General features: G+C 39.1%; 1 protein-coding gene across 1 annotated transcript; it reads right to left on the reverse strand.

Annotated features, from left to right (window-relative positions):
* Positions 1-498: 498 nt before the first annotated feature.
* Positions 499-10309, reverse strand: LOC131932435 (uncharacterized). The gene is made up of 5 exons (XM_059289337.1): positions 10049-10309; positions 3761-4004; positions 2356-2425; positions 1900-1945; positions 499-1359 (listed from the first exon to the last, which is right to left on the reverse strand). Exons 2-5 carry the CDS (start codon positions 3954-3956, stop codon positions 997-999), a joined length of 675 nt encoding a protein of 224 aa, XP_059145320.1. The 5' UTR covers positions 3957-4004; positions 10049-10309; the 3' UTR covers positions 499-996.
* Between the last annotated feature and the right edge of the window lie 752 nt (positions 10310-11061).

Consider the following 11061-nt stretch of genomic DNA (forward strand, 5'->3'; position numbering starts at 1 on the left):
CCTGCGACATTTTAATACAACACTTGTATTTTTTATAAATTTTATTGATACAAAACTCAATCATTAAATAGAAAAATGTATATATGAACACCAGCATAACAAAGGAAAAAAATATTGTAAAATCAAATAAACACAAGTGTTAGTACAACATAAGTGATAAACATTTGTAAACACATTTAGAACAGTTGACACAGGCTGGGTGATATAGATGGTAGTAGATGTATCTGATGGGAGACAACTTGTCTAAACACCAGTTATTGGGTGTAGACACAGTCCACATTAAGATTTGTATAAATGTATTTATAAAAATTGGATTCAGTAATTTTTTCCTTTTTTTAGTCGTAATTTCAGACATATGTATTTCTTGTTAAAAAAGAGAAGTGTAAAGATGGATTGGATGTGGGCCACGTCATGCAGTCTCTATGATAAAGACAATTCAGGAGCCTCACCCAAGCTGAATGACATTCAATGATGTCAGTAATGCAATGACATTTTATCCAAGATAACATTTTATCTAGGCGACAACTTGTAAAAATGATATTACTAGAATGACATTTGCATACATTGACATTGTATATATTACATAGCAGGTAAAAATTTTGAACATTTGTAAAAGGATTACATCAAAAAAGTGTTCAAATAAAATATCAAGTTTGTAGTGCATAACAAAGCCTAAGTTTGAAATAAAAATTTCGAACGAAATCTTTCAGCATCAGAAATTATAGCCAAATAATGTCTAATTGTGGCAAGTACTTTGTTGTCATTGACCAGTACATCTAATTAACCTTGTGTACCATTCTTTATTCTTTACCGTATGTATAATAAACTATTTATTTATTATAAATAGGCTGCTCTATGTGGTAATCTTAGCATTATAAGCTACATGTTAAGTGAATATTCACTTACTGTTAGTTTTTTTAATTATTGAAATCTTACATGTCACAACAATTTGCAGTAGGTGCTTAAGGGACAAGTTATGTTATTTTCTTATTAATATTACTTAGCTTTTCTGGTTTCGACGCCATTTTCATGGGCAGTTGTGTGTGTCATGTAACTCGAATAAGTCACGTGACTTGTCCCCATTTGTTTACCATTGGAGGTCAAGGCTGTCTTGACACTTGCCTGGCCGCTGGGGGTCAGCTGGTCCCACAGTGAGTACATGACATACAAGGGCACGATGACCCAGATGACATTGGGGATGACGACCAGAGCGATCTCCTCCAGGGCGGTGTTGCCCTGTCGGTACTCCCCACCCGTGCAGAACTCGCTGAACATGAGGAAGTAGAGCACCGTCTTCCAGAAGGTCATCACGCTGACGGTGAAGGCCGTGGTGGCGGTGTGGCGGGACTGGGCGTAGTGCTGAGGGGGGAGGGGACACAGGTGAGGCAGAAGCATAGTGTTATGACACATCAACAGCACACACCATCTTCCAAGCAAACATCACACCATCCAAGCAAACATCACAACACCCAAGCAAACATCACATCATCTGAGCAAACCTCACATTGTCCGAGCAAACATCACATCATCTGAGCAAACATCACATCATCTGAGCAAACATCACATTATCTGAGCAAACATCACACCATCTGAGCAAACATCACATCATCCGAGCAAACATCACAACACCCAAGCAAACATCACATTATCTGAGCAAACATCACACCATCCGAGCAAACATCACAACAACAGCAATGCAAACAACACATCCACCACGTCAAACAGACCACATACGCACATCCCTAACAAATCAACCCCCACAGCACATACACCATACAACACACATCCCAACATTAACACATCCACCCCCATCAGCAACACATTGACAACACCCCACCACCAACAGTAGGACACAGCTACCAATGTTTCACTTAAAGAAAAACTAAACCCCACACTTACCATGACAATAGTGACAATGTTAAAAACGACCTCAGCATAGTTCAACCTAAAAGTTGAAAAATAAAAATGTCATTTGAAATACCCATGATGTCATTTAAAAACCAATTCCTATCAAAATTATTAGACAGGGAAAGTTATTTTAATTTTATTCTTTTATAGATGGGGGGGGGGGTAAAAATCTCTACTTGCTACACTCCATACATTTTGCAATAAAAAAAACGCTAGCTAGTCAACCTTATAGCTAACACACAGCAACCCCCACCCCCCCCCCCCCCCCCCCACACACACACACACAGCTTCTCAAAAAAACACTTAATCTGATGTCCACACTCTGACAGACAACAAGGACGTACGCACAACAGAAACATAAAGAGAAATTATCGGACAAAACAGGCTGGTAAGACCACACAAAAGACACCCAAACAATGCACGTCAAATTCGAATGTAGCGACTTACAGACTCTGTGCAAACACGTAGGCGTCCTTGGTGTCTTTGTAGCGCTGGTCTACTGAGACGTAGTACTTGTCTGCAGACGACACAAATATTAATTACTTGTTAATTAATTAAACAAGGCAATAAATTACCCCCCTTTAACAACTAGCTGTGTCTTCGCGTCTAAATCACAACCAAATTTTATACAATTAAATTCGTAGCTTTTATTTAATTTTAAATTTTTATTCTTTGCGGGAAAATTGGAATTTATTTCTCACTAAATTTAACAACTTACTGCTTGTAGCCCAATGCTTATATGCCTAGTGTAGGCCTATTTCTATTTAAAAATAAATTCTGGACCTAGTTTACGAACAGTTATGAGCGCTCATTCAAATAGCTAAGGCTCCGTATCCTGTAAAATTAAAAACAATTTGTGTTCAGCCGTGTTTTTAAACTAACTAGCGACCAACAAGACTTAAGCTGTATTTTTATAAAACCATCTTTGACTATATTTAAAATATTAACTTTCGATACTCATTAAGTTTCATTTATATGTTCCAAGAACGCTTCTACCTAATATAGATCCACGCTAGACTGACACTGGTCTTGAATGATATAGACCATTAAAAATAATCCCACAAAAAAATGGCCTATTCTCTCTACACACAACTTCCCCACACCTGCCTCCGCACATAAGACTTTAACACAAAAGATAACTCATCACGCGAACATGTACTGCCAACTCAGAAGATACCGCCTGCTTTTTGAAAGTTACCCTCTTCCCAAAATCTTTCCCCTCCTCTGCCTCACCCATCCACACAAAGTCCCCCTCCCTCCAACAAAAGTATTCAGATCAGGCATGACCCATCCCTACACACACAGGCACAAAATGACCCCCCCCCCCCCCGACACAAAAGCCCCACCTCTCAAAGCCCAACCCCTCAAAGTCCAACCTCTCAAAGTCCAACCCCTCAAAAGCCCAACCTCTTTAAAGCCCAACCTCTCAAACCAAACTTCTTAAAAGCCCGTCCATCACCCCACACAAACCCCCACCATTAAAAAACCCATCTCACACAAACCCCCACCCACCCCTACAAATCCTAATCTCACAGAAACCCCACCTCACACTAACCCCACCCCACAAAAAATCCACCTCACACACCCCTACAACCCATCTCACACAACCCCCACCCACCCCTACAAACCCCCACCCCACACAAACCACCCACAAAAAATCCACCTCACACAAACCCCACCCACTCCTACAACCCCCATCCCACCCCACACTAATCCCCACCCCATAAAAAAATCAACCTCACACAAACCCCCACCCACTTCTAAAACCCCCACCCCATGAAAAATCAACCTCACACAAACCCTAACCCACACCTTAAACCCCCACCCCACAAAAAAACCCACTCCTACTCACATAGGTACCAGAAGCCAGCCAGAGAACCCCCGGGCAACGTGTACGGCCTGAGCATGATAAACGTGGCGTCCCACGTACAGATGACCGCTGTGGCGTAGAACCAGACCAGGATCCAACTGGGCAGCTGGAACCTTGACCCTAGTGACGTCAGCTTCTGGCCGACTGCCCTTACGGTGGAGGTGGTTGCCAAATCCATGTTTTCAAAACAAAATTCTCGCGTTATTCCAGAATTTTAAATTCTCGCCTGCGAATGATAAAATAGAAATCAGCAATATTATTATTATATCCTGAATGGAAAAAAGATCTTAAAATGCAAAAATTTTTTTTTTTAATTCACAGATTACAAGACAAACCCTTTACTAAACAACCGACTTTTATGGCAATGAAACTGTGTACATTTATTAAACTATCGTTAGACGTAGCAAGAAAGCTCGATAGCATCCTACAAATGCTATTGGCCTAACCAATATAAAATAATCAATTACGTCATACGCATGAGAAAATACCCCCCCCCCCCTCCCTTTCGCTAGAAAGTTTGAAGGGAGCATAAAGCGAAATAGGTAATACGCACTACTGGCCTAACGGTTAATAAATTACATTATTCCAATAAAATATTTACCTAGAGAAGAAATGGACAGCTAAAAGTTGTATAGGGTAAGCCAATTACACACCGCACTAAAAAAAATGATTCAGTGACGTGAGATTCAGTGATACGTGTCAACAATCGTTCACTCACAGGTACACACCATTTTTTTTTTTCGTTTGTTTACATCTGAAGTCGACTCGTAGACGTGTTTGGTGGTTAGACAGGGGCAATGGGGTGCGGAGTGATGTTTATCAACAAACGTGAACTCTTTATGAACACAATGGCCGCCGTTGTTGACACGCATGTATGAAAACATATCTAACCTCTATAACCAGAGTTTCTTCCAGGCATCTCTTCGGGGGGAGGGGGGGGGGGGGGGGGGAATATTTAACCGCCCCCCCCCCCCCCCCGAACGAAATGAAATTTTTATAATTTATATAGAAAATATTTACTTTTAACAGTTGCCCCCCCCCCCCCCGAAGAAAGTCTATCGCCCCCCCCCCCCCCGCGAAAATTTCAAGTGCCACCCCCCCCCCCCCCCCCCGGAGAAAAAAGTCGGGAAGAAACACTGTCTTTAACTTCTCCAAATGATATAAGGGTGTTCTTGGTACACAGTGGTGAGGCGGAATATGGGGGTGTTAGACATCAAGGAAAATCATCAAACTGAAATTCGTCTGACGTTAATTTAAAGAAAAGAAATATGTATATATATATATATATATATATATATATATATATATATATATATATATATATATATATATATATATATATATATATATATATATATATATATATATATATATCCCCCACATGACAAAATCCCGCCTACGCCACTGATATCTACCTTTGTATGGCGTTTACGAAAAGTAGGTTGACAAAATATTTGAGCTTTGCGGTGTTTACGGTGATAGGTGTCCAGAAAACAGTTAAAAAGAAATCGGGTTGACAAGCCCAAAACTCGGGCACCGCGACCTCATTTCTGACAGTTGGGTTAGCCGTACCACGTCACCGGTTTAGGGTTTGGTCTCATCCAAGTGTAGACGGTTAGGATTAAAAGATATTCAGCTATAACACTATCTTGTTAGGGTTTAGGCAACACCGTTAGGGTTAGTTTAGTTCATGTGTTACTAATACACATCCCGCGATAACAATTTGTGGTGTGACGCCGCCAGTAAATCAAATGAGTGGGCGCGGCTTGTCATAGTGATAACAATCTGAATTGAAACTCCTATCAAATATCTGTTTCAGAGGAGGGGGGGGGGGGGGGGCGGGGGTACATATGTCCCCGGGCGCCGACCCTAGGAGCGCCAAAATGGGTTGGAAAAAATTATAAGCTCATACTAGCTGCTTTTTTAATTATAAATATAAAAAATGATTTGGGGGGGGGGGGGGGCAAATTGAAAGTTTGTCCCAGGGCGCCGGGAAGGGTCTCTACGCATCTGATCTGTTTTCATATGTAAAATTTAAGCCAAGTCTAAAATGAATTTAGCGTTCCTTTAATAGATTTTACATAGATTTTAATATAGATAATATAGGCTTATTAAAAAACTTATAAATATGTGGTTTCATATGTAAAATATAAGCCGAATCTATAATGAATTAAGCAGTATTTTAATATATTTAAAATAGATTTTAATATAGTTAAGATAGGCATATTTAAAATAAAATATATGGTTTCGTATGTAAAATATTAGTCCAATCTATAATAAATTAAACATTCCTTCAATCTATTTTAAATAGATTTTAATATAGTTAATATAGGCATATTTTAAAACATGTATTTAAAAAAAAGTAGGACGTTTTTTAAAATCAATATTCAAAGAAACAAACCCCATTAAAACACGTAGCGAACGCAGGGGCCGACACTTGAATAAAACCACCCCACCCCTTTACTACCCCCCACCCCCTCACACTCCCACCCCCAACCCTCCCCACTATCCTACTTCTGTCGTTGATCATACTTTAACGTGACCTGACTGACGAGATCTCTAGTCGGTCTACGGTACATTGCAGATCTGGTTGGATGTAGAACATGTACTTTACACAAGCAGTGCAAGCAAACCACAGATGTAGGACACGCATTCCAGATGTAGGACATTTGGTCACATGCTGGACATGTGGTCAGGACATATTGTCACATGCAGGACGTGTGGTCACATGTAGGACATTTGGTTACATTTGGTCACATATGTGGTCACATGTAGGACGTGTGGTCACATGTAGGACGTGTGGTCACATGTAGGACATCGGGACATTTGGTCACATGTAGGACATTTGGTCAGGACGTGTGGTCACACGTAGGACATCAGGACGTGTGGTCACACGTAGGACATCAGGACGTGTGGTCACATGTAGGACATATTGTCAGGACGTGTGGTCACATGTAGGACATATTGTCAGGACGTGTGGTCACATGAAGGACACTCCATAGATGTAGGAGATGTAGTTGGACATGTAGTTGGACATGTGTAGGACATGTAATCACATATAGGATTTGTATATATGTCTGTTTCAAAACTGATAGCCCACATTTCAAGGCATTATTTTTTGACGAATACATCGCCATATGACTACTTGATATACAGAAATACATAGACATTTCCCTAGATGGTATACATAAATAATAGACATATGCCTACAAAACATACAGAAATACATGAACATACGCCTACATGATATACAGAAATACATATCAATAGCGAGGTAGTTAACGGCATAATGGGGTGGTTTTCAGGAGCAGATGGGCAAGGGGTGTAACTCCACCCTGAAACCTCTTAAATTTGTGTATATCACGATTTGCAATTCAATCCTACGTCTGGGATTCATAATTTATTTCAAGCAATCACACCTTACGGCACGATTTTTAATTGGTTTTGAGAACGTATTATTTCAATCGTCACGAAATTAACCTTCCCCCACCCCACCCCCGCCCACACACACACACGAGCCTTTGTTTAAAAAGTCACGAAATTCCACCCATCCCTCCCCCCTCCCACAACCCCCGCCACCAGATTGTGTGACACAACCAAAGAACTAGGCCCCTCATATATTCTACGATCTAGATATCGACCAAATAAGGCCAACAACTCAAGCATAGTATGACAGAGAAATCAACAATAAAAATGGCTGTCGATTTTTTTAAAACATAAAAAACACAGCAACAGTACTTTAAAAAAGTAAGCCATGCCCCCCCCCCCCCCCCAACCTCACACCAACAGTGACTGTAATTTCCCAACCCCCCCCCCCCCCGTGTACTTTACAACTTAACTGAAAAAAAAAAACGCGTTCCCCGTCCCCCATAGAGCAACCAGTCCCCCCCCCCCCCTGCCACAAGCACACTCGGCGTTGTCAACCATGTTAAGTCTATTAATAGTCTGTTCAACCACATGACTGTTTCTAGGCGACGCCATTGAATAGAAAACAAAATAGTCAATGGAAATTAGAGTCACTGGGTTATGTAATTGTAACAGTGGCATTAAATAGCTAGTGGTTTATTTCAGTCGTTATTAGTACGAGGGTAACGCACGTAATGGTGGAAATATCGTACACTTAAGTTTTTAATACATTGATGGTCATGCAGGACTTACATGTAGCTCATACCCGTTTTTGGTTTGCTAATATTGTATCATAAAGCTGTGTTTATTAAAGTTGTTCATTATGTTGTTTAAATTAAGCTGGTAATACGTTTAGCAGTAGGCCTACAATAATGCTGTTGTTTATGCTAATTGTTGGTAATACATGTCTTCAACATTAACCAAAGCTTGAGACCTGGAGATGTAAACTATCTTTTATGAATTTCAGAGCTGTAGGCCATGCGTGACTCGATCATTTTATAAATATATTACATGTCGTTGGCAGGTAAAACAGGTAGATTTCTTTCTGCATATAGTCAGCTGTAAGGGACTTAATTTTAGAATGTCTACAGTAAAGCTAGACACATTTTTACATGTCTGAAATTAAACTGCATATTTTCGCATGAACTCTGTCTACAGTAAAGCTAGACAATTTTTGCATTATTTCCGAAGTCACACCAGACACACTGATTTCTTCATACATTTGTTACTTTGTCTACAGTAACTTCTTTTTTTTCTTTTAAGTAATCGTTAGTTTTAATGTACACTACCTGTATCAAATGCATATTTTGTAATGGGCACAAACGAGAAAATTCTTGAATGTAGTTGAAAGGTTCATCACATTTCTTAAAATCATGTGCATGTGTTATTACAATAAATATGGTTATTTTAAAATCAGTTTGGCGTTTTTTGAACAAGATTGGATGTAGATCTAGTCAGAGGCGTAGCCGGGGGGGGGGGTGTGCGGACCGCATCTGGTGAGACCCGACCTTGCTACACCACTGGATCTAGTTCTAGGAGAGTTTTTTTAATGTTTTCGGTAACTTAACAGAACTTTTAAAAGGAAAAACAATGCATTTGTTTTAATTTTATCACTGAAAAATTAAATATACATAGCATAACTAGGCCATGTAGTTTTAAAATACCATTTTTTTTAAATTGTTTAGAACAAATTACAGAATGAGATTTTCAAAAGTTCGATCTTGGGATTTCCGTAAATACAATCAATGTTCGTTTTACGAAAGTAAAACGTCAGGTCAGTGGCGTAGCGAGGTCGGGTGTCACCCGGTGCGGCACTTAATGGTGTCACCCCCCCCAGAGGCATAGAGACCCTTCCCAGGGACAAACTTTCAAATTTTCGATTTGCACCCCCCCCCCTCAAACTTTCGATTTGCACCCCCCTCCCTCAAGTTTTCGATTTGCACCCCCCCCCTCAAACTTTCGATTTGCACCCCCCCCCCCCCTCGAGTTTTTCTCTATATATTTTGCTATTTTTTGCCTTGGTGTCACCCCCCTAAATGGTGTCACCCGGTGCGGTCCGCACCCCCCGCCCCCCCCCCCCCCCTCGCTACGCCCCTGCGTCAGGTTATAGTTTAGGCTAGATAAAAAAATAAATAGAAAAGTAGCCTTACACAAAATATAAAAAAATAATTAAAGTCTTCTGCAGTTGCAATTTTTCATAAGCTTTTACTTAACTCGCGAGCGAAAATTTCGACCCCTTCTAAATCTGAAAGATCAATTTATCTTTGACAATCTTAGAAGGTGGCTAGACTTTAACTACTACAATTTTGAATTGTGTCAATATTTATCTATGATAATCTTAAATTAGTGGTTAATATTTATCTATGATAATCTTAAAATAGTGGTTAATATTTATCTATGATAATATTAAAATAGTGGTTAATATTTATCTATGATAATCTTAAAATAGTGGTTAATATTTATCTATGATAATCTTAAAATAGTGGTTAATATTTATCTATGAATCACTATTTTTAAGATTATCATAGTATGATAATCTTAAAATAGTGGTTAATATTTATCTATGATAATCTTAAAATAGTGGTTAATATTTATCTATGATAATATTAAATGTCAGAGAGCAGACTCTAAAAACTTAATTTTAGAGTAGGTAGGGAGGAAGATTTTAGAGGTGGAAACTATTTGGGTCTATTTATACAAGTGGGCAGTAGGAACTATTTGGATTTAGTTATCCAAATGGGAACTAAATTTAGATCTTGTGTTTTAAATAAGTAGTGTATACTATTTCAATAACAACAACAACAAAAAAAGAAATAGAATGCCATGTTATTATTTTTGTCACCAACAACACACGATTAGTTTTACCTTGTTGAAGTAGTGTACCAATACTGCCTGCAGATTTTAAAAGTAATCCAAAGATTGATATGCTGTTAACAGTCAGCGCTGTATGTTAAATGTTAGAACAGTAGAACTAAGCAGGTAGTATGATGTAACCGTCTGCGCCGCGTCAGGACAGGCTAGCAGACGACTGTGTTTTTATTGAAGTAATGCACGCCGCGTGAAATACCCTAGGCCTATTTATATATCTGATACAACATCCCCCTCCACCCTCTCGCTATGGTATACCTCAAATGAAGGGGCGATAACCCTAAGCGACTGAAATGTAGCAGAAAATGGTTGCACCACAGAAAGCGGAGGCTACGAGGGTAGAAATGGAGGGGAGGGAAGCCGCGTCGTTTGCCATGCGCAAGCACTAAATTTGGTCGGAAAAGTGCAAGGCAACTTCTCGCACTAGGTCAGTGGTGGCCAAGTTTTTGTGTAGCACCTCTAAAAAAATGGTGGCGCTTTCTTGAATATCTCTCTTTAAAAAAAATAAGGAATACATTTTTTTAAAACCAAAATACATATTGTTATTGTTTTAATAAACCGTCGTGCTTTAATCCTTGGAATAGCGAACCATCCATTGATAAACTATTTTAAAAACTATTTTACACTATTTTCTTACTTAATTTATCGAAATGAGATATCAAGCTGATTAAGTGAAGTTGAAGCCAAAAAAAAAAAAAGAAGAAAACAAAACAAAACAAAGAAAATGTAGCAGCAATCGATATTCAATTAAAGATTCTATTTTGTAATTATTTTGTACATTCCTTTACGAATATATATATATATATATATATATATATATATATATATATATATATATATACATATATATATATATATATATATATACAGGGGCGTAGCGGGGGGTGCGGACCGCACCGGGTGACACCATTTAGGGGGGTGACACCAAGGCAAAAAATGGCAAAATATAGAGAGAAAAACTTGAGGGGGGGTGCAAATCGAAAGTTTGAGGGGGGGGGGGGGTGCAAATC

Source organism: Physella acuta, unplaced genomic scaffold (assembly GCF_028476545.2).
Source record: "Physella acuta isolate Inbredline_101_S28 unplaced genomic scaffold, ASM2847654v3 ptg002172l, whole genome shotgun sequence".
Lineage (NCBI taxonomy): Eukaryota > Metazoa > Mollusca > Gastropoda > Physidae > Physella > Physella acuta.

Bases quoted from the DNA above. Each gene is read 5' to 3' on its own strand.
- LOC131932435 (XM_059289337.1), bottom strand. From the start codon at position 3,956: ATGGATTTGGCAACCACCTCCACCGTAAGGGCAGTCGGCCAGAAGCTG. The intron at 2,426-3,760 runs GTGAGTAGGAGT...TGTCGTCTGCAG, and splicing joins GGCTGGCTTCTGGTACCTAT to ACAAGTACTACGTCTCAGTA. The intron at 1,946-2,355 runs GTAAGTCGCTAC...TTCAACTTTTAG, and splicing joins TACGTGTTTGCACAGAGTCT to GTTGAACTATGCTGAGGTCG.